This window comes from Stegodyphus dumicola, chromosome 3 (assembly GCF_044657685.1).
Source record: "Stegodyphus dumicola isolate Sdum_Otavi_A_Nest chromosome 3, ASM4465768v1".
NCBI lineage: Eukaryota > Metazoa > Arthropoda > Arachnida > Araneae > Eresidae > Stegodyphus > Stegodyphus dumicola.
Window position 1 is genome coordinate 49,010,221 of NC_140770.1, and position 25,552 is coordinate 49,035,772.

Here is a 25,552-nt window from a genome sequence, read left to right on the forward strand (position 1 = left end):
AAACGTCATGGTCTTGTAGGCAGGTACTGATGGACCTAACTATTTCGGATTATAGGGTGACATTACAGGTGATTTTCTTTTAGCGTGGGGTGTCAAAACACCCTACGTGCGTCTTCCTGGTTTAATCTGGAAAACAGGTAAATTAATGGCTCATATTACAAAATACAGTCAAAAGTCGTTAATCCGGACTCGTAGGGACTTCGGCGATTCCGGATTATCGATTTTTCCGGATTATGGATCATCAGTTTAAATCTCGTAAGATGGCATGCAGAAATTCTAAAATTAAAAATATGGAACCGTGATTTATGAAATAAAGAACAATTATGATCTAAAAGGTATCGAAATTTGCAAAAAGAAAAAGCTTAATATTTATTTGTTTACTTTATCAAACATTTCTTTCAATGTAAGTTGTTTAAGTTTTGCTTCGTTTCATGTGATAATACTTTCTCTTTAATTCTATTAAACAGACATAATTTCTTCTTCAGTTACAAAGTTCCGCTGTTCAAGTCCTATAATTGCTGTGTCTACCGACTAATTTTTTTAATCGAAATTTTTTCGTTTTCAATAACCTCTGTCACATTCTTCGTTATCGGAAATGAATTATAATGGCGAGGAATTTGATTTAAATCACATCAAAGACGGAGTACATCGAGATGAAATACTACATTCAGTAAGGAATTATAAGCCAAATAAAATAAAAACATCTGCCCTGAAGATAAGGCTAGTGCTGACAGATCAACTTCCAATTCAATTCGCGCGCGGCATTAAAGATAAACAAAGTTTAGATAAACAAAATCTTAACTTTCTGAAATAACATACTGATTTTTTCAATATTTCGATCCTGTGTCTCAAATTATACTAGAGTGCCAAGTTTTGTAAAGTTTACACAAGTAGCTTTTAAAAAATAAGCTCTCAAAATTTTAGTGCCTAGTTGAATATTTATTAATCTCCCTCTCTCTCTCTCTTTTTTTAATTCAACCAACTAGATTATGTCTTGCTTCTTCCTTTCACAATTCAAAATTTAGGTTCAATCTAAAAAAAATTCACACATTTTTCTGATTTATTTTTTTAATTTGAATTTTTTAGTAATTTTTTATAAATTTTCCCAAAACAAAATTTGTGGGGAATTATAAGCAATAAAATTTTTAGCATCATTTTAAGGTATAAATATTTCTAGGCATTTCCTGAAAAAATTCAAAATTTAACTCAAAATTTTCTAAGATTTATAGGAATTTATAGATTGGCATGTTTTGAAGTTTGCATTCTTGTTTTAAGCAATTATAATGCCAAATGTGCTTTACAGATTCTGTTACATCTTCAATGAATTGTCAAATTTATTTTAAACCTTAAATGTCCTTACAGTTTTTCAGAGAATAAATCATATAGAATTTCTCTTCTCAATTTTATTGATAATGCAAAATAAATAGCAGTAATATATGGAAAGCAATTTTTTAAAAAAATTTATAAGGAATATTAATCAAATTTTAACTTTTTTCCTTTTCTTTCTTTCTTTTTTTTTTTTTATATTTCTTAAAGAAAATTTTTACCATTGCTATTTTATCATCTGATATTTTTAATTTAATTTAATTTAATTTAAATTTTCTAAAATTGAGAAAATTGTGATGATAGAATTTTAAAAATTAAATGACTAATAATAAATATGATTCAGTTTTTTTTTTAAATATAAAATTTGCTGTACCAAAAGTATACTAACTCAAAATTTTATTATTTTATGTACTAAAATTCTATTCATTAATGATAAGTGAATTAAACTTGTTTAGTTATGTAATTAATTTAAAAGCTTTATTATGTAATTAAAATACAATTTAAAAATAAGTAGGGTTGGTCTATATTTTAGGGTACTCCTTGAATTGTCATCAAGTTTTTTCATTTATCGTAACCTGAGTAGTTGCATGTTATGGAAACCCTATTATGATGTGATTGGTTGTACAGTCAAAAGTCGTTAATCCAGACTCGTCGGGACTTCGGCGATTCCGGATTATAGATCATCAGTTTAAATCTGGTAAGATGGCATGCAGAAATTGTAAAATTAAAAATATGAAACCGTAATTTATGAAATAAAGAACAATTATGATCTAAAGGGTATCAAAATTTACAAAAAAAAAAAAAAAAAAAAAAGCTTAATATTTATTTGTTTACTTTATTAAACATTTCTTTCAAAGTAAGTTGTTTAAGTTGCTTCGTTTTTTATGTGATAATACATTCTCTTTAATTCTATAAACAGACATAATTTCTTGTTCAGTTACAAAGTTCCGATGTTCAAGTCCTATAATTGCTGTGTCGAGAACACCGACTAATTTGTCAATCGAAATTTTTTCGTTTTCAATAACCTCTGTTACTTTCTTCGCTATCGGAAGCGAATTATAATGACGAGGAACTTGTTTTAAATCATATCAAAGATGGAGCATATCGAGATGAAATACTACATTTGGTAAGGAATTATAAGCCAAATAAAATAAAAACATCTGCGCTGAAGATAAGGATAGTGCTGACAGATCAACTTCCAATTCATTACGCTCCCGCCACGGCGTTCCCCCCCGCCGAGCAGCGTGAAATTGATAAACAGATTTCGGATTTCAAAACATACTTTCGCTTTAGATCCTTTACATATTAACAAATATATATCGGAAATTCTATTTGATATAATCGAAAGTTTAAGCTTACTTTTATAAAATTGCTCTTACAGTCTGCAAAAAATAATAAGCCGGATCCAATTCGAAAATTAAGGAACAACGCAATCGTCAACATTAACTGAAATAGATAATTAGATAATTTTTGCTTATACGTCCATTATACATAAAACGCGCACGCGAAAACGTATTCTGCACTTGCGCACACTCGTATGCGCAGTCGTAAAAGGTCTTACGCGCACGCGTAAACGCCTATCCGCATGTGTCAACGCGGCGCATGCGCAGAAAGTTTTTAGTTTTGAGGTCCGGATTATAGATCATTCCGAATTATGGGTGTCCGAATTAACGACTTTTGACTGTATATGTGAAGTAAAATCAAGCTTATTGATAAGATTAAACTGAGAGTCATGATTTTTCCATTTTCACAACATTTGGCATCGAAAAGGTTTTTTTGTTAGTTACAACAATAGTGTTTATAAGAATTATCAGTTTGATATATTATAAATTATAACAATTATCAGGACCAAAACCAGAAATGTACATGTGCAGGCATGTATATATGTGTGTATGCACACTTATCTGTATATACACATATATTTCTAAATCCTGTCCTGATGACAGAAAAGTACTACTAAATGTATTGTTAAAAATGTCAATTATTGAAAAGTGCATTAGAATTGTAAATTGAATAGATTAAAGGCGTTATATTATGCTAGGTGACAACTTTGTAGGAAATAGCAATATGCTAGGCTGCAAGTAAGACATGTCTTTTAGAATGTCGATATTTACTAGGTCACATGAAGATAAAGGTTCTGATAGGATAATATTATGTGTCAAGAACCAACTACAAAACATTTTTCAAGATATTAGGCAGATCCCTTGTGGGCTCTCTGGTGTGTTTGTGGTCTGAATAATGAGTGTGGTTAGACTATGTGTACATTGGTATACTTTAACATTGAAAGTACTCTGTACTTCAGTTTGAGCTTCTCTTTGTCATATGGTGTGTTGGGAAGGTGGGAGACTCTTGACCATCTTGTAGGGTGTTGCCCTTGAAATTGCAAAAACTGGGGCAGATGCTTAACAGTTAGCTATTGTAACAGCTTTAAATAGTATTAAAATCTTGTAGTTTAAATAATTTAAATAGATGAACATTAAGGTATTTGTGAATGGCAATATTTGAAACCAGACTCGAGTGCCATGTGCAACTCTCGCACGAAGAATGTAATTTATTTTTAAATGTTAGAGTATGTTTTCTCTTCTTGTTTGTATGTCGCCATTTTTTTGAGTGTTAAATAAAAGTTATTGCTGTGTTCCATCATTGGAGTTGCTTCAATTCGCCAAAGAAGTATCACTGTCTTAATTATTTTGGAGGCACCGACTGAGATCGAATAATCGTGCATATTTTTATTTTATCAGTTCATCACTGAACATAATATTAGTGATACCAGATTATTACTTCCTGTTCATAAAGAATTGCTTTATTTTATTAGTTCATCACTGAACGCAATATTAGTGATACCAGATTATTACTTCCTGTTAATAATAAATTGTCTTATTTTATTACCGTATTTGATATTATATTTAATATTCATTTTAGTTGTCCATACGGTAGATATATATATTGTTATTATTTTATGTTATTATTCTTATTTTAATCACAATTAATGTGGTAGAGAGAATGAACTTCATACAATTTAAATATTTCATTTTTGAGCTATTTTGAGGAAATATAAGGAACACAGTGTTCGTTAATTTTAAACATAGAAACAATGTCTTACTTAGAGCTCGTAAGGAAGATTTGCAAAATCTCGTGGCTGAACTGGGAGTTCATGTGACTGCAGATTTGAAAATAGTTGATTTAAAACAGAAAATTGTTGAAAGTAGAGATTATGATGAAGTCTTCGTCAAAGGAGCCTTAGACACAATAATAGAAGAACGGAAAGAGAGGGAGGAAAGAGAAGAGTGGAGAGAGTGGTAGGAAAGAGAAGAACGGAAAGAGAGGGAGAAAAGGGAAAGAGAAGAACGTAGGAGACAGGAAGAAGCAGAAGAGCGGAGAAGGAACGAACAGTATGAATTAGAGAGATTAAGACTTGAAGCAGAGACAAAGTCTCAAAATACTGGGCAGATCCGGCCGAAAACGGAGCTGCGTCACCTTATGCAGAAATTCGATGACAAGAAAGGAGATATCAGTCTATATTTGCTATTGTTTGAAAGGCAAGCAGAATGGGCTAAAATTGATAAAGAAGAATTTGTATCTCATTTACTAGGACTACTTCCTTACGAAGTAACCCAGTTAATAGCTAGAGAACCCTCCGATAAAGCTAAAGACTATGAACACGTGAAAAATTTATTGTTCAGACGGTTTAAACTAAGCCCGGAAAAGTTTAGGCAGAAATTTCTGAAACATCAAAAGAGTACCGAATCCACATGGGTGGATTTCAATTATGAAATAGAAAATTATTGCAAAGAATGGGTGACTGGTCTAGGAGTTAAGACTTTTGATCAGTTGCTAGATTTGATGGTGATTGACCAACTTAAACGTCGAGTTCCTCCTGAAATTTGAGATCATTTTCTTGATGAATGGGTAGAGATGATTTCATCTAAAAAATTAGCTGAAAAACTTGATGCCTATGAAAACGTTTGCGGAAACTTTCAAAAAAGGCCTGTAGTGGATCGGCAGAAAGAAAGATACAATGCACTAACTCAAGGTAAATTGAGTTCAGATAATAAAAATAAAACTGAAAAAAAATTGTCATCAGGATTTAATTCGCAAAGCTGGATTCATAGACCTAGAAGTCCACATCCAGATGATAAATATGAAAAACGCCACAATGCTATCAGTGTGGGTCCTATCAACATTTAAGACCCCAATGTCCAAAACTTAAGAATCATACTGAATCTCCTGCTAATCTTAACAGAATTAGTGCAAAACCAGAGGATAAATTTCTATTACCTTATACTAGTATGGGTTACGTAAATGGTCATAAAATTCCTATATTAAAGGATTCAGGTGCTAGTATTGATATAGTTTGTCGCAAATGCATCACGCCGGAAATGCTGACAGGTGAAAATGTGTGGGTGCAACAGCCATTAGATTTGAATCCAACCTGTTTACCATTGGCTGAGATCGAACTAAATTGCGATCTTGGGCGAGTAATGACTAAGGCTGCCATTATTAGAAATGAACTAACTAACTACAAAGGAAGGTATTTATTACGCAATCGAACTTTTGCACTGTTGAATAAACAAGGAAAGGAACCTGATAGTTGTCCTCACCAGGTTAATGCTGTCTCTACTAGAGCTCAAAAGAAAAGAGAAATAGCCGAAGAGAAGATCTTGGAACCGATGAAGGAAGAAAATAAAGCATCCAGAGATGTTTTTGAAGAAGAAGATAATTTACCGGAGCTAAATTCGGAAGATGAAACTCTCATGAAACTGGTAAACATTAACTCAGAAGAAATTGCACAACTTCAGCTTGCTGATAAGGAACTGTCTAAAATCATCCAAGAAGTTAAAGAAGGTACATGCAAAAATGAGAACTATAGTCTGACTGGAAAAGAACTTTTAGTTAAAAAAACGACGGATAAATTGGGCTTTGAAAGACAGCTTGTCGTTATACCTGAAAAACTCAAGCCGTCAATTATAAAGATGTGCCACGAAGGAACTTCTGGTCATTTGGGTGTCAAAAAGACCAAAGACAGACTTGCTAGATATTTTTACTATAGGTGTTACAAAGAAACTGAAGATTTTGTAAGAACCTGTGATGCTTGTCAGCTCGCTGGAAAAGGAAATGACAAAAAGAAGGCTCCAATGACATTAGTACCAGTAATTTCCGAAATATTCACTAAAATAAACGTCGATGCCATTGGTCCGCTACCTATTTCAAAGACTGGAAAAAAATATATTATTACAGCTCTGTGTATGTCGTCCAAATATCCAGATGTTGCGGTGACAGACATTTCTTCGCCATCTGTGATTGATGCTTTCGTACAGATTTTCAGTCGTATGGGTTTCCCAAAAGTGATCCAAACAGATCAGGGGCCCTCTTTCGTCAGCGCTTTGACAGAGGAATTTTTGGAGCGTTTCGGCGTTAAACATGTAAGAAGCTCTGTGTATCATCCACAGAGTAATCCCGTTGAGCAATTCCATAGAACGCTAAAAAGGGTGTTAAGAGTCGTATGTATAGGAGCGACTTCGGATTAGGAGAATTATCTACCATCAGTTCTTTTTGCTCTCAGAACAGTCACACACGAAAGCACTGGTTTCACACCAGCAGAATTAGTTCATGGCAAAAACCTACGAATGCCAGTCACTTTACTTTATGAGCAGTGGCTAGAACCGATTGAAGAAAGTAATAATGTTGTCAGTTACGTTTTTGAACTTATTAATCGAATGAAGAAATGCCAAGAACTTGTCGTGGAAAACATGAAAGAAGCTCAACAACGGAGGAAAACATGGTACGATTGAAACGCAGTGAAAAGAGAATTTGCTAGAGGAGATTTAGTTCTTGTTTTATCAACGAATCGTCAAAATAAACTAGAAGTACAGTGGAAAGGACCTGGAAAAATAGAGCAGAAAATTTCAGAAACCAATTATATTGTAAGTTTCGAGGAACAAAATGAGCCAAATCAAGTATATCACATTAACATGCTTAAACCATATTACAAAAGACCAGAAATAATTAATATGATAACTGAAGTGGAAGGAGACTTAGAAATGGACATTCCTCATTTACCTTCCATTCCAAGTATATTAAATTTCTCGGAGGAGAATGAACTCGAGAAAAGGTTGAAATCCGAGCAAATAGAAGATTTACGAAAGATTTTATGGAAATATTCTGGTTGTTTTTCAAATAATCCTGGACTTAACAAAAAATCCTGGACAAAACTTAGTTTGTCACGATATTGAGCTATTAAATAACGAACCAATACAAATAAAGCCATACAGACTGTCACCCCGACAGACTGAAATTCTCAAAAGGGAAATCCAGAAAATGCTCGATCTTAAAATTATAGAGCCGGGAGAATCGGACTATACATCTCCCATGATTTTGATAGAATCTTTATTAAAGGATCCTCGGCCTTGTATTGATTATCGTAAACTCAATGCTGTTACTAAAACTGAATACTATCCTTTCCCTAATTGAAGAACGTATCGAAACTGTAGCAAAAGCAAAATATATTACCCTATTAGATTTATCTAGAGGCAACTGCCAAATTCCGTTAACAGAAAGAGCCCAAAGATATGCAACATTTGTAACTAGTTTTGGAAGTTTCAGGCCTCTACGTTTACCCTTTGGATTAAAAAATGCCCCATATTTTTTTAGCAAAGTTATGACTAAAGTCCTGGCTGGATGCGAAGGTTTCGCTGTACCATACCTGGATGACATTGCCATTTACTCAGAAAACTGGGAAGAGCACCTTAAAAACTTAACTTCTGTTCTAGAGAGACTACAGAAAGCAAATTTACAACTAAAACCATCAAAATGTAAATTTGCACAAGATCAAGTGAGATACCTAGGCCATGTTGTGGGACAAGGACAACGAACCCCGGATGAAGTAAAGATCCTGGCTGTAAAGGAGTATCCTACACCTAAAACCAAAACAGAAGTACGTGCTTTCTTAGGACTGGTAGGGTATTATCGCCAGTACATACCGAGATTTTCAGAAATTGCTTCACCCCTCACGGACGCTTTGAAGGGGGTAACAAAAAAAGGAAATATACAATGATCTGAAATATGTGACAAAGCTTTTAAAAATTTAAAAGAGTTGCTATGCAAGAAACCAATTCTGTATGCTCCCGACTTTGATAAAAGGTTTATTATACAAACCGATGCCTCAGACAATGGCATGGGTATAGTACTATGCCAATTAGATGATGAACAACGTGAACATCCTATCTTGTATATAAGCAAAAAATTTATTAAGTTTGAAAAGAATTATTGTACTACTGAAAAGGAGTGCACTGCTATCATCTACGCTATCAAGAAACTGCATTTTTATCTGGATGGTCAGCAAGAATTCTTGATTCAAACTGATCATAATCCTTTGGTTTGGCTACAATCCAACGCCAAATGTAACTCTAGATTGATGCGTTGGGCACTCTCATTACAACTTTATAATTTTAAGGTCATTCATCGCAAAGGATCTTTTCACAAGAACGTAGATGTTCTGAGTAGAATTAAGTAATGTAATAACTCTTAGTGTATGTAACTACGTTCAGAATTTATTTTATTATTTAATGTATGATCAACTGATGTATTTGAACGTTCTCCATTTTTTTCTTTTTAAATGTGGTGTAAAAGTATTTGTTTAAAACTTTAAATTTTTTACCTGAAATTTGGAAACTTATGAGAGAAGCAAATGAGCAAGCCGAGCTTATTAAACTGTCAAATTTTACAGAACTTTTCCCTTCGGAAAAAGTCTCTCCGTTAGGGAAGAGGTTGTAACAGCTTTAAATAGTATTAAAATCTTGTAGTTTAAAAAATTTAAATAGATGAACATTAAGGTATTTGTGAATGGCAATATTTGAAACCAGACTCGAGTGCCACGTGCGACTCTCGCACGAAGAATGTAATTTATTTTTAAATGTTAGAATATGTTTTCTCTTCTTGTTTGTATGTTGCCATTTTTTTGAGTGTTAAATAAAAGTTATTGCTGTGTTCCATCATTGGAGTTGCTTCATTTCGCCAAAGAAGTATCACACTATGCACAAAGAAGCGTAGCTAGAGTTTTTAGCGTCCGGGGACAACTGAAGAATTTGCGCCCCTTTCTGTGGGCCAGAAATGGAAAATATTTCATTAAAAAATTTTGTAGCATATATTAGGCACCCCTTGGGTGCTGCACCCGGGGACAAATGTCCCTTCTTGTCCCATCCTAGCCACTGTATGCACAGCAACATGTAAATCACCTATGGTACTATAGAGATATCAACATAGCTTCTATTTGTACTTCTGTAATGTAAAGGATTAAATAACTACATATTTTTGGATCAGATGCAGCTATTCAAGTCGCTTATTATTTTGCTTTGATAATTTTGACTGTAATTGCAAATATACTGCTGGTTATCAAAATGCACAGACATAAGAAAACAGCTAAATGGCATGAAAGTCTATGTCGTGGAAGTCTCTGCGTCTACTATGAGTTGTTGTCTTCAGAATCATGTACTATTCGCATAGTACAATTACTTTGTTTACTTTAAGAGTACCATATGGATATCTGTAGCTATAGCAGTGCATTGATCGATGTATATAAACATGTAAAATAGATGTCCTTATTTCTCAGACAAATCTTGCTTCTGCATGTAGTATGGATGTATGCACATATAACAGGGTTCGTACAGTCCTTAAGAGTCCTTAAATTTTTTAAAATCAATTTTTGATTCTTAAAAGTCCTTAATTTTGTCCAAAATCGGTAGAAGGTCCTTAATTTTAATCATTTGAAATTTCTGTCTGCCATTTTGAGTGTGAATTAGCATTCTGAAGGCATATTTTTGGCAATTCACTGACGTATATGGTTATCTTTTGAATGGGTTCATGGGTTATAATTTGTTTCTATTTCTAATATAAATGATGGGATACTTGAGTTTCTAAGCAAGAAAGGAAACATAAGCATTTCAAAATTCATTTTTTTTTCTAATAAAGAGCTCTTAAACAACTTTTCGCTTTTGGGCTTGTGAATTCTTTTATTAAACAGTTCTAAATTTGACGACTTGTCAACATTTTGGTAATTTTAAGATCAGTTTCTATAGAAAATTTTTAATTCTGCGATGTGAGAATTTTTCGGCGATTTTTTTTAAAACATCATAACATTGATAAATTTCATTAAATAAAGGTGATATATTAGAATTATATTTAAAATAAAACATTTTTATTTTTCGCTGTCATATTATAAAGTTTCATTTTGGCAACTTATGCAACTTACAATATTTTGAATCTGAAAAATAAACAAGATATAATGCTATAAAGCATAATTTACGAAACAGCTCTTAGTAAAAGCAAAATTAGCTATGTAATTAATTAAAAATGTGTTCTTTTTAATTTTTTCGTAGTAAGCATTTTTCCCATGTAATTGTCTCAGATTATTCAAAATTCTCAGAATATGCATCAGTTTTCTGTATAAAATTAATTTTACACTTTTTCTTCCTTTTTTTTGTTCCAAAATATTTCTGGCTTTTTGCTGTTACAGAATTGGTTGGGATAATTTTTCGTTAATATTTTTGACATTGCAGCATGGAAAGTTTAGAAAGATTTGAAGGCGATATTTATAGACCACAATTCTAGAAGATTCGAGAAATGTGTGACAAAATGAAAAATGTCTCCATGGTATCAACATGTAACATATGTTTTTTACAGAAAGTTGCGATGAATTTCTTACTTTTTGGAGAATGTCTGAAAGAACAATGGAAACATAATATTTGAATGTTTTACTCCTGATACTACTTGTAGAATCTTTTTATTAACATGTTTATCTTCCCTTTATTTTCTCTACTTCTCACTAGACACAAGCATGGAAAATATCAAAAATGCTTCTAATCCTATCACTTGGGCAGGCCTTAAAGAAAGAGATTTTTTTTATAAATAAAAAAATTTAAAACTTAAATTTAAAAGATTCATCTAATATTTCTTGATGCATCATATACCGGATGGCCATAATTAAACTGACAGTGCTCACAGTGTTCTGTAGTGCCATAATTAAACTGACAGTGCTCACAGTGTTCTGTAGCGCCATAATTAAACTGACAGTGGCCATAATTAAACTGACAGTGCTCACAGTGTTCTGTAGCGCGATCTATTTGCGAGAATGACGCCACATTTTGTAGGAAGATCAAACAAGATGGGGGATGAAGGATTCCGCGAAAAAACAAATTAGTTCCAAAAGGCATCGCTAGGGGAATATTTGGCGTTGTGTAATAGAAAATAGAGTGTTAACAAATGCAAATCAATGCGGAAATTACCTTTTATTTTGCTTTCAAATGAGGTTCATTGTGGCTGTCATTGTTGTGGACCACATATTGCATTCTGTGCACAGTATGCACAACGGCAGAAAGTATCATGTGTGCAGGAATCTCTGGTACAGTCTGTGATATGTTATCCTTCAACGTAGCCAGGTCCTGGACCACTCCTTGATAGACCTTGGACTTAACCGCTTGACTGATTATCTCGAGTTATCCCAGGTTCGTATATATTGCAGTTAATTATTATCCCGAGAAAACTCGGGCAAAGCAGAATTTGTCAGTACGATTTGTTTTATCATAGTTTTACTCGGAGGAAATGAAATGAAATATTCAGCTTTTATTGGCAATTCGCCAAGTTCTTTTGGCGGGACTGATCATGTGTTTTCCCTATTGTCTAGTATATGTCGGCTTGTGGATTAGTAATGTATAAAGAATGAGAGTTGCCTTGAAAAAAGTAAAATAATGGTGATGATGCAAGATAGCGAAAGCGATGATTTTTCAGATAGTGATTATAACCTCAAGGCATTTTCCAGATGTTTGTTATTCCTGCTACTGAAAAAAAAAAAAAAAAAAAAAAAAAAAAAAAAAATCAATGAGATAGTGTTCTCCTAAAAGAGATTCCAGAGGTAAGCCAGTAAGAAAGAGAGCAGATACCAGTGTATAGAATGTTAGGTATCACTTTGCGTTGTCCCTTGTTTCAAAAACTCTCATACAACGACTAATATTTAATTTTTTTATTTGCCCGATATAACTTGGGATAGTAAACTAATATTAAAACTAAATGCTTTTACACCTGTAAAAAATTTTAAATTCAACTCAAAATCTATATATTTTGTTTTGTTTTCTTGTATTTAATAATAAAATAAAAAAATGTGATGATTTTTTGCAATTTTTTTCAAAAAAATGTGTAAGGGAAGCGGTTACGGTAACCCATAGCCAGAAGTCGCATGGGGTAAGATCAGGCGACCGAGGTGGCCACGCAGTTGGAAAGTAGCAGCTAATGACTTTCTGTTGTGAATCTCTGTCGTAGGATCTGTTGCACCCATACAGCAACGTGTGAAGGGGCACCATCTTGCATGAAAATGATTTCCCCCAGGCATTGCCTTTGCTGAAGTGCCGGAATGACAAAGCTGTTCAACATGTCGCTATATTTCTCTCCAGTAACAGAACAGGTTTCCGGTCCTGTCGGGGTAACGTTCTCATAGAAGAATGGACCTACGATAAATTCCGCTGTGAACCCACACCAAACAGTTACCTTTGGTGAATGTAAGGGAATTGCTGCGACTGCATGTGGTGGTTTGTCATTCCACATTCGACAGTTTTGGGTATTCACAGTTCCATTCAGGTAAAAGTGGGCCTCGTCTCCCCATAAGATTTTCCACGGCCAAGCAACATCCACTTCCATTCTGGCAAGAAAGGTGAGAGCAAAAGTCAATCGCTTATCATGGTCGGGGTACAGTAACTCCTGTACACGGCTGATCTTGTACAGATAGAAGTTGATAATCTTTCGTAAGATTTTCCATACCGTACTGTAAGGCATATCCATATTCCGAGCCACTCCACGAGCACTAGAGGTGGCAGCAATATTGTCTGGTCCTCTGTCGACAGTCGCCGTGGCAACTGCTTCGATTGTATCCTGTGGTACAGGTTTTCGTCCTCTGCCTGACTGAACCTTCAGAGAACCTGTTTTCTCAAACGTCTCAACCATTGCTTTTAGCCCATTAACTGACACAGGACCGTTACCTTTACGCATTTTTTTGTGCGTTCTAAAAGCATGAAGAGCGGCTGACGCGTTGCACTGGTTGAGGTAAAAGAATTTGACCAGTAACGCACGCTCGACTAAAGAAGGAGACATTGAACATAAACTTTCAATCCGATTGATTCGAAACATAACACATTGCCTTTTAATACCCAAGCAGCTGGCACTGTACGAATGGATATAACGTGAAATTTGAATAAAGGACTTCTTCTGCTCAGCGTACGTGATATTGCAGATCACGAGACTTTATCGGTGTTTATGTAGATTTTACGCTTTTTTAAAAGTGTTGCCATATTGCACTTGAACTAAATCAGAAAATGTGCATAATAAAAGGTAATTTTATTCCGTATTAATTTGCATTTGTTAACACTCTATTTTCTATTACACAGTGCCAAATATTTCCCTAGCGGTGACTTTTGTAACTAATTTGTTTTTTCGTGGAATCCTTTGTCCCCCATCTTGTTTAATCTTCCTACAAAATGTGGAGTCATTCTCGTAAATAGATTGCGCTACAGAACACTGGGAGCACTGGCAGTTTAATTATGGCCACTCGGTACATAGTTGGCACTAGGCATTCTCCCACCTGATGCAGTCTCTGTGGATCCTAAATTCTGCTGCCTAGTGCCTTTTTAAATTATGCTTCCAATGCTTGCTCTAAATTCTAAGAGTTTTGCCATTTCTAGATTTTGTTGTTCTGTCACTAAATTCTAAAAATTCTGCCATATCAGTCAGCTCTGTAACCGGCCTTTACCATATATATTTAATATTTCTGTACTTTTCCGTTTTGCCGGCGCAAGTGATAAAGTCGCCAATAATGGTACAACCGATGCCAAACGGAATATTCTCACAGGTAACTTTTTACGCCTCATTTTCAAAACAAGTCGCAGCTTTTTCTTATCAGATTGATTGTTTCTTTCAATACTGGCATATAATTACATAGAATTTTTATCAGATAGTACAGTTTTATGTCTAAGGCCATTTTCGGTAATTACGTCAATTAGGATGCAATCACAGCGCTTACCCGAAGCCGAAAATATAGAAAAGGTAAAAGTCAAGGGTTAAATTCCATCAATTCTAATGAGAATGCATTAGCGAAGTAAAGCAGTGCACTTTTACATAATTTCTGAGTAAGCTATTCATATGAATTGAAATATTTCTTGCATTTAAATTCGTGTTCCAAATTAAGATTTAACTTGAAATTAATGTAGATAATTACTGATAGCATTAGATTTTTGTAGAGTAGTTTACGTGAGATGAGATCGCTTGGGGTCACGTGATATGAATCGGCGAATCAGGATGTTGAACCATGAAAGCATAGTAAATTCTTAAATTAATGTCTTTTTACAAATTTATTCTCTTTATTTATTGGCTTTTTATAAAATTTTAAGCGATATTAAAATGTTTATGCCCTCAAAATAAAAAATTCTTAGAACTAACATTTTTTAAATATTTTTTATGTGTATACTGTATGTTGTCGCCAATAAAGTCTGCTTGGCGAGATTTGCGCCAGCGAAACGGAAAAGTACCAATATTTCTTCTGAATGTTCATATTATTAAAGAAATAAAATTAGCTGCTTTTTATGTACATTCTAAATGCATTTAGTGTTTTTTAAAGTAACAGAAATCCTTAATTAAATCCAAAAGTTCTAAAATTAAAAGGAAACATGTTGAAGAAAGAAAACGAATACATAAAGAAAATTATTCTTCAAAGATATGTGAAGTTATTATTATGTAAATTACCCAATTGTTTATGATTTCAGCCTTTACTACAACTTCCCATTTCTCTTTCCTCATATGATAGAGTTACTGAGCCAGATTAAATTAAAATTAAATTGTATAATCTTTGACCACTAGTCCATATTCGTTGTTTGAATTTGACTGTTCTTGTTTAATTACATCACCGTGAGCTGTAATTTGTTAGCATCAGAACATGCTTTTATGTTCTAAGTTCTTTTAAATAAAAGAGGCTTATTTAAACCTTTGTCTGATATTGTAGTTACTTTCAGACACAGTGATAATTTGCTTCAAGTCTATTGGGGGGGGACTATTTAACTTTTACCAGATCAAGTAAACCTCATAGGTACATTGTGGAGAGGTTGACAACTTAGGAAATAAAGCACGCAGAAACTGGCAAGAACATTGGTTTGCATATTTAGACAAATTTCTATTTATTGTTAGAAAAGATGCTTAAAGAGAAGGAAATCGATATAAACTAGTCAAAATATTTACGAAAGCTTGCAGAGACATTAGGTATTTTTGAAAGCAGGAAAGATAAAAAATTAACGCCTTCGTCGGGAATCGAACAGTGGACATCTGGAATACTGACCCAGTTCTCAAAACACTACACCACGAAGGCTCACCAAGAAGGTGGGAGAAAAACCTTATAGGCTTCAAATTAAAATTGTTATTGATAAATATTTTGTTGAGTGTTGTTGTTACAAAACATAAATGTTTTGTAGATTTTAATGCGTAATTATCCTAATATCGTTTAAGAATCAATATCATAAATTACACGTATTTTAAACTGCAAAATTTTAGATATTGATTTTAATAAGCTTTTTTTAACAAATATTGTTAAAATATAAAATTTAATAGTGGCTATGTAAATCCATAATGACTAAGGTTATCTGCTTTTTTTAACAAATATTGTTAAAATATAAAATTTAATGGTGGCTATGTAAATCCATAATGACTAAGGTTATCTAATTACCTAATTTAATTATTTATAACTATCTACTTACCCTTAAAAATTATCTCTACATATTAAAGCGAGTTATTGCCTTTCATTAATACTAACTGTAGTCACAAGGCAAAACAAAAAAATGTGAAAATTCAAGTAAAACTTATTCTTTGTATCTACTGAGACTTAGAATAATACAGGGTGTTTCATAGATCTTGGGACAAACTTGAAGGGGTGGTGGAGCATACTAAAACATGCATTTTTTTATAGGAATGTAGGGTCTAAAGTGACGAGTTAAGGAGAAACACACACACACACACACACACACAAAAAAAAAAAACACCCGACACGAGAGGAAAATGTGTTTATGTACAAAATCAACGCAAAGTGCTTCTTTGTAGCAATACAGTATTCACAATAAATGTTCAAAATTGTGACCACCAGCAGTAATACATGCTTGGTAACGTCGCAAAAGGAATTGACAAACATTTTGAAAAACGACAGGCATTTCGCGCACGCTTGCAGCTGCAATGGGTAGTCATGCAACGAGGTCCTCCAGTGAGTCGACGGGAGTCTCGTAAATGATGCTCTTCAGATGGCCCCATAAAAAAAATCCAAGCTGGATAAATCTGGCGAACGGGGTGGCCGTCAAACGTGTCCAGCACCGCCAATTCATCGCCCCGGAAATGTCCCATCCAAGTAATTGTGGATCCGCACATGGTTATGGGCTGGTGCACCATCATGCTGGAACCACATGCGATCACGAACGACAGCCGGAACATCCTGCAGCAAAGCCGGTAGTACCTCTTGCAGAAAAATATGATAACAAGCCATTTGTACGTGCAAGTAAGAGATATGGGTCTATGAGGTAGTTGTTAACAATACCCACCCACACATTCATGGAGAAGCGGGTTTGGAATGCATGTGGACGTGTGTCGTGTGGATTATGAGTTGCCCACGCATGCATGTTTGTTGCTATTGAGGATGCCGTCCTGTGAGAAAGTTGCCTCGTCCGTGAATAGCACATCCGATGGGAAATCTGCCTGCGCCGCACACTGCTGCAAGAACCAATGACAGAAATAAACTCAAAAGAGGGTAATCTGTCTCTTGCAAGATTTCTTGCAAGAATAGTATGGGTGCAAACCATTATGAGGTAGTCGTTAACAATACCCACCCACACATTCATGGAGAAGCGGGTTTGGAATGCATGTGGACATGTGCCGTGTGGATTATGAGTTGCCCACACGTGCATGTTGTTGCTATGGAGGATGCCGTCCTGTGAGAAAGTTGCCTCGTCCGTGAATAGCATATCCGATGGGAAATCCGCCTGCGCCGCACACTGCTGCAAGAACCAATGACAGAAATGAATCTGGGTCAAAGAGGGTAATCTGTCTCTTGCAAGACTTGGACTCTCTGGAAATGGTATGGGTGCAAACCATTTTCATGCAAACAGTGGAATGACTCAGCTGCAGACGACGTGCAATAGCTCTTGTACTTGTATGAGGTGATTCACGCACAATGTTCAAGATGGATTCTTCAATGCGAGGTTATCGTGCACTTCTTCTACTCCTAGTGTCGGAGGTGGCTTCAAATGACCCGTTTTTGCATAGAGACCGATGCAACCTCTCGAACATTGTGTGCTTTGGCATACGCCTGTTCGAAAACCGTTCCTGATACGACCATAGCTCTGCTCTGCCGTTCCCATTAGCAGCACCATACATGAGATACATGTCAGCTTTTTCCCTGTGCGCAAACTCACCTATCACGCTTGACATCAGAGTTGCGAATGATCCTCTGATGCATCGGGTCGTGGTTTGTCCGGCTCGCTACCACCCTCTATCGCTGCATTGCCAGCCAGTCACAGCTGTAGTTCCTATTACTGTTAGTGTTCCCTTTTTTGAACATTTATTGTGTATACTGTATTGCTGCAAAGAAGCACTTTGCGTTGATTTTGTACATAAACACATTTTCCTCTCGTGTCATTTTTTTTGTGTTTCTGCCTTAACCCGTCACCCTACATTCCTATACGAAAAAATGTATGTTTTAGTACGCTCCACCACCCCTCCAAGTTTGTCCAATGATCTATGAAACACCGTATATATACAGAACAACTTATGACCTCTGCTGCTTTAATGGCTTATTGGAACCTTAAAGTATATTAACTGGATTACAATCCCTGGAACTCTACACAAAGCTATGACATTGACTGCATTAAGCAGAGCATGACTAACTTTCAACACTTGCCAACCATGCCTACATCAGGCTTTTGATGTTTGTTCCAATCAGCAGGTCTCTAGAGAAGCAGCAGAGGGACAACATTCACTCTTTTGTTATGAATCATGCAGATTATGATCTTACTTCTCATTTTAACCTATGCCATTTGACATAAAATCTCCCTACTATTTACTAAACCTCTAGACTGACCAAGATATGATAAAATGAGAAGTAAAAAAAATTCAACCTAGAGCTAACTGTTAGTAAAACGTAAATGTCACTTATCTTCTTTCAAATATGACCAACTATTATAAGTGTAAAATATTTAATGCTATTTGATAAATTACATAAAGTTTATTTTATTCTGAAACTTATGAACAGTTATGCTAATTCATGTTTAGTAATAATGCATACTACTTAGGGATCTATATTATTTTTAGCATGATATTACACAAAAGTGAAATTTAGGCATAGAATAATATTAATTGAATTTATTCAGTTCCCATATGCTCATAGGTCCTTAATTTTTTTCATTAATGGTCCTTAAAAGTACTTAATTTCCGTGTGCAGAAATGTGTACGAACCCTGTATAATGCTACAATGGAATTTTGCCAAATGTGTCACCATACTGGCCCATTACTGCGTTTCATGGTATGGAAATCATTTTGATACCAGTCCCACTTTGTGTCTGGTCCTCTAGCCAATTATTGTTACATTTATTGCAAATAGACTAAGCCCAGTGATCATCTGGTATCTTCAGGATGATCCTGAAGCCACTTCCTAACCGGGCAGTGGCTTACCATGCATGATTGTAACTTGGCCGGTGTGTTCACTAAATGCTGACACCTCTATGCAAGTTGACAATCATTCATCAAGACTTTAATGTGACCATTCTAGCAATCTTGATGAAGGTCCATTTCTTCATGATACTTCATGATCTACAAGGGTGTTAGGCCTTCCAGCATTTGTGACAGATAGTGGTCCACATGAGAAAGTAACAGCATCTTCATGCAAATTGGCCATGGTAGCTAGATTAACTTCATCCTCGTATGGATCACAGGATAATGTCATCTATGGGAGGCATCATTTATATTTTAGATAGGTATTTTCATTTTACAGAATACAAAGTTTATTTTGGTATTTGTGCATTAGTGCAACTACTGTAGTAGTTAGACCAAAGTTATGCTGATTCAAAGTCGAACCTTTTTCGACCCTTGAGACAGTAACATATCTTATCTACCTGAACAGACTTATGAGGTAAGGGCATTGACATCATCATGCACATTGACCTTAGTCGAGAAGAGCAAAATTAACCTTGGTAAAAAACCTCCAAATTTTCAGTGTGCAACATGCTCTTGCAACTATGTGCATAACAATTTTTCAGTATTAGTAAGCTTTGTTGTCATTTTCATGTGCATTCCTTTTGCTGTATTCCAAGTATGCATTCCTTTGAATGTAATGTTAAAGGAATCGTCATGAAATTTCGATCTAAAAAAAGGAACAAAAATATACATGTAAATAGGTTTATTAATTGATTTTTGGGCTAAATGCCTAATTAAAATGTAGTCTACATATGTATCAATAATTTTTTCCAACTGTCAGTTATCATTCTTTTTCTTCTGTAAAACATTGTCAAGGTAGTCATGCTAATACCTAAATACCTGTATTTTGAGTAAGGGCCGTTTTTTAATTTCTTTATTAATATAAGACATTTAAAGGGTATTTTTTCAACATATTACTTAATTCTGAAAATACTTTTTGAACATTTTATTTGTACATTTGTTGTAATATGTTACAATAAAAAATGTTTGGAGATTATTCCTATATTACTCCAAGTTATGTGTTTAGATTTTCATTATTGTTCACTGCATTAGTTTCATTATATATTAGATACAACTTTAAAACATTATATTTTGTAGGCAGTTAATTCATTTAAAAGTTGACATTAGCTGATATAGTTCTTATTTATTTATTTTAATTAACTGTTATATTAATAATACATTTCTTTTTAGACATGTTGAGTTTTATGTATGCTGAGAATGGTAGTGCAGAAGATCTGTTTGATTCTGATGTACTTTTAGAACCTATGGATTTGAATAATCCAAAGATAACAGATATGGATCAAGATTTAGTACTTGATTTATTTCAAGGATTAGATCCCGTTTCACTGCAAGAAGACAGTAAATTGTATGATTCACCTCAGCATGCCTTGCGGTTAGAAACACCAGACTTGAGCAATATATCTATTCTTAATCAGCAAACATCATCAACCCTTAAATCTCAGCTTGCTGAAAATGTACAACAAAAATATGAACCTCAGCTTATTCAGCCTCATTCTCAAACACTGCCTTTGCCTACTACTGTCAACCTCATGCAGTATGTTGTCACACCAAATGCACAACCTGCAGTTGCCACAAAACCAGTTCGTAAAGTGGTGGTGCAGTCAACAAATCAAAGGAAGAGAATTTTACCATCTAATGATGTAAATGTTACAAACGACTTAATTAGAATTCTGAAAGAGCAGGAAAAAGAGAAACAGCTACTTCTTCAACAGTTAAGTCAGATGCCTCAGCATAAAGTACAACAGGTAAATTTGATATTTTATGTAGCAAAATTATATGGTTAAATTGATGTTAAAATAGATTTTAATAAATGATGAGTGTGAAAAATTTATATTTGAGCTGAATGTTGATGTACAAAGTTGTTATACCACATTTCCTTCATGTTCCTCCCTTTCTTAAATAATTTTATTGTCTGTAAATCAAGAGAGAACAATTATTTAAGTACTTTAATTTTCAAAGAACATAGTTACAGTACGAATATAACAAATGAAAAGTAGTCATGGATAAACTACTAGTAACTATCACAATATTATGTCTTTAAAAGAAACCTACATTCCAATAAGAATACATAGTAATATTAGCAATACAATATTTGATGGTAATTGAGCGAGCCAGACATGTCGCTCACCAATACCAGGGCTATCTCACATTAGTGAGTCTCAGTTTCAAAGTGGGCCGTTGGAGGAATGAAGAAGATTTGGGGATTATAAAAGACCTGGATTTTCAGCAGTAGGTAAGGCTACAGTGAGCTGGAAAATAAATAATAGAAGTAAGGGAAAATCACATGTTTGGAAAGTTTTTTTAAGTGCAAGAACACCTGTCATGTCCGGGCAGGTTAACAAGGAATCTGCTGAAATAATAAATTCAAGGAAAAATAAAATGAATGAAATCCTAATATAAAAATGTGAGTACAGTCAAAAGTCTTTAATCCGGACGTCCATAATCCGGAATGATCTATAATTCGGACCTCAAAGCTACAAACTTTCTGCACATGCGTAAACGCATTATACGTTTATGTATGTGCATAATGCCTTTATGCATGCACATATACGTGCTTATGTATGCACGTTTAATGTATAACGGACGGTATAAGCTAAGCTAAAATTATCTAATTATCTATTTCAGTTAATGTTGCAGATTGTGTTTTTCCTTAGTCTTCTAATTGGATCCGGCTTATTATTTTTTGCAGTTAGACTGTTAGACCAATTTTATAAAAGTGAGCTTGAACTTTCGATTATGTCAAAAAGAATTTCTGATTCTGGAGCTGCCAATGGATCTACAAAGCGAAAGCATGTTTCGATGTCTATCAAGCAAAAAGTGGAATTGTTGCAAAAAATGGATAAAGCCATGAAGAAAGTGACAGAGAGGTTAGTGAAAATGAAAAAATTTCGATTGACAAGTTAGTCGATATTCTCGGCACTTCAGTTACAGGACTTGAACAGCGGAACTTTGAAACTGAACAAGAAATTATGTCTGTTTATAGAATTAAAGAGAAAGTATTAGCACATAAAACGAAGCAACTTAAACAACTTACACTGAAAGAAATGTTTACTAAAGTAAACAAATAAATATTAAGTTTTTTTTTTTGTAAATTTTGATACCCTTTAGATCGTAATGGCTCTTTATTTCATAAATTACGGTTTCATATTTTTAATTTTATAATTTCTGCATGCCATCTTACCAGATTTAAATTGATGATCTATAATCCGGTAAAACCGATAATCCAGAATCGCCGAAGTCCCAACGAGTCCGGATTAAAGACTTTTGACTGCATAACAAATTGAATAAAAATAATGGGGGGGGGGAATTACCAATAAACTAACTCTTGTAGAGAAAAACTGTGTACTGTTGATGATAGAGAAAATTGCATAAAATTTTTAAAGTCATTTAAAGACTTTTGACTGTATAACAAATTGAATAAAAATAATGGGGGGGGGAATTACCAATAAACTAACTCTTGTAGAGAAAAACTGTATACTGTTGATGATAGAGAAAATTGCATAAAATTTTTAAAGGTTCAGATCCTAGTGCTAAAAGCTTGGGAGAAAAATAAGCCTGGGAGGTGAAAAATTTAAAGAAAGGTATCAGAATCAAATGAAATAACAATAAATTAAATGAGCAAATTAATAAGGAATAGTATCAAAGATGAAAGAAAGGTGTTTTGGATGATATTCCATAAAGTTAAATAAAACTGCATTTTTATTTGAGCTCCTAATCCATTTAGCCTTTTTAACTCTCACTGGTTAATGATTATGGTCCGAAATAGTTTTTTAAACGTTTTCGTAATCTCTGATATTGTCAATAAAAGATGTTGCTGTACTTTTCCGTTTTGTCGGCGCAAATGATAAAGTCACCAATAATGGTACAACTGATGCTAAATGGAATATCTTTGCAGGTAACGTTTTACACCTCATTTTCAAAACAAGTCGCAGCCATTTCTTATCAGATTGATTGTTTCTTCCAATGCTGGCATACAGTTACATAGAAGTTTTACAAGGTAGTTAAATTTTATGACCTAAGACAATTCGTGATAATTAAGTCAATTAGAATGTAATCACACTTTTCACCCGAAGGCAAAAATATAGAAAAGGCAAAATCAAGTGTTAAATTCACCAATTCTAATTAAAATGCACTAGCAAAGTAAAGCATTGCAGTTTTACATAATTTCTGAGTAAGCTATTCATACAAATTGAAATAATATTTGCATTTAAACTTGTATTCCAAATTAAGATTTAACTTGAAATTAATGTAGATAATTATTGAGAGAATTAAGATTTTTGAGCATAGTTTACATGAGGTTACTTGGGGTCACTGGATATGAACCAGCGAATCAGGAATTTGAACCATGAAAGCCATAGTAAATTCTTAAATTAATGTCTTTTTACAAATTTATTGGCTTTTTACAAAATTTTGAGCCATATTAAAATGTTTATGCCTTCAAAATAAAAAATTCTTAGAATTAACATTTTTATGTGTATACTGTATGCTGTCGGCAACAAAGTCTGCTTGGTGAGATTTGCGCCAGCAAAACGGAAAAGTACTGATGTTGCTCTATCATGGTCATGAGAATATGATATGTATTGAAGATATATAGATAATAGATTGAAGATATATAGAGAATATGATATGTATGTTGCCATCATTTATGACTATCATTGTGGACCTAAACTTTTTCTTTGAAATATTTGCACTCTTCATATGTTACTTATTAAATTTTGTTTTTTTAATATATAGACCAAAAAGCGCTAATTTATACAATTAAATAATTCAAAAAATTTTAGGAGGAAAAGTACGAGCAATAATCAAAGCATTCTCAGTCTGGGGAGTATATTGCATGCAGCAGAATTTCTCAGCCTAAACCCACGATTTTCTGACAATTTTTGACAAAATGTGGTCTGCCATTATCATGATGCAATATAATGTGTTTCTATTGAGCATCACTGCTCTCTTTTCTTTGACTGCTTTGTTTAAATCATCCATTTGCTAACATTATCTTTCTGAATTAAATTTTTGATTAGGTTTCAAAAGCTTGGAATGTATTGTTCCTTGGAATTTCTATAGTATATACACCATTCTTTTATTGGAATTCAAGCTCAGTTTAGAGGTGGCGATGGCAGTTGTCCAGACTTACAGTGTGTTTTTTTCCTGATGATATTTTTGTAGGTACCTTTCGTCAGCAATTATCATCCGGTTCAGGAAGGGTTTGTCTTTGTTCTGAGCAAACGGGACAATTTGATCACATAAATTTTTCTCGCTTAACTCCTGAGGCTTTCTCACTTAACTCTCCTTCTCATTTGGAATATTTTTAAACAAATCCTAGAGTATGATTATGATCCAAAATAGTTTGTTAAACATTTCTGCAATTTCTGATATTGTCAAAAAAAGATCTTGCTCTGTCATTTTTTCCCTTCCAATGGCGGGCACTGGCCTGTAATGCCAGAGGCCAGAAGTAATGGCCATTTTATTTATTGTGGAGGCACCTAATAGATGACCACCATTACCTCCTATGAAGGGACGGACAATTTTACATCCATGCCTTTTTCGGGGTTCGAACCCGGGCCCTTCGGTATTCAGTCAGGCTCCCCTAATAGTCTAGGTGGCTTTTGTTCTAGCATGGTCATGAGAATATCATCATCGATTAAAGATGACCGCCCAGAGCTTATCATCAATGTTGAAATCATTTGCTTCAGAATTTTCAAACCATCTCCTGGAACTTGTCTGAAACTGCAATTCCACCAAAAACTTTCACTAAATTTTGACACATTTTTGTAGCATTTATTCCTTGTAGGAATTCATACAAAATACAGTGCTGTAAATGCACTTTATTGGTAGCTAAGTTTACAGGATAACATCTCACTTAATAATGGTATGAGATACTTTTGTTTCAGTTAATTTAGATGAGTAATGTGCGTAAATGCATTGATAAAGAGAAACATTCATAAATGTCTCATATGAGCATGTGCATGCACGTTGAAACTTGAAATAGCAGTATCGGACAGAACTTTCCCATAGACTTCATACTTTTTGTCAACATTGTGGTTTGCCAAACTATTTTTGTGATATATTGTCTCATGCCTCATGAATTTGGGTCCTTTGCCTCATGAAAATTCATTTTTTGCTATATTTTAGCAAGGATGCAGATAATTAGGAAGTACTTAATAATTTTATCTACGCGATAAAATTACTTCTGTATGTCAATGAAGCAAAAACATAATAATTCAGAATATTATTGTGTCTTTACGCTTTTGTCACACATTGAAAAAATTAAAAGTGCTTTTGCTGCATGAAACATTTCTAAACCCTCAACAAAGCATTGACCAGTATTGCAAATTGTACTTTTATAAAGCAAAACAGTAAACAGTATTCATAACAATATCAACACTCAAGACATTACAGTCAATTAATTTCATGACATTCTGAAAGTATATCTAGCATAGTCTCAGTATAAGTT

General features: G+C 34.1%; 1 protein-coding gene across 1 annotated transcript in view; it reads left to right on the top strand.

The window, feature by feature from the left end:
- The window catches only part of SREBP (Sterol regulatory element binding protein), a 100,802-nt gene that overhangs the window by 13,869 nt on the left and 61,381 nt on the right, over nt 1–25,552 (top strand). Inside the window, exon 2 of the mRNA XM_085812873.1 lies at nt 20,272–20,846. Within this exon, the coding sequence (XP_085668999.1) occupies nt 20,272–20,846 (575 nt within the window). The remainder of the gene's footprint in view (nt 1–20,271; nt 20,847–25,552) is intronic.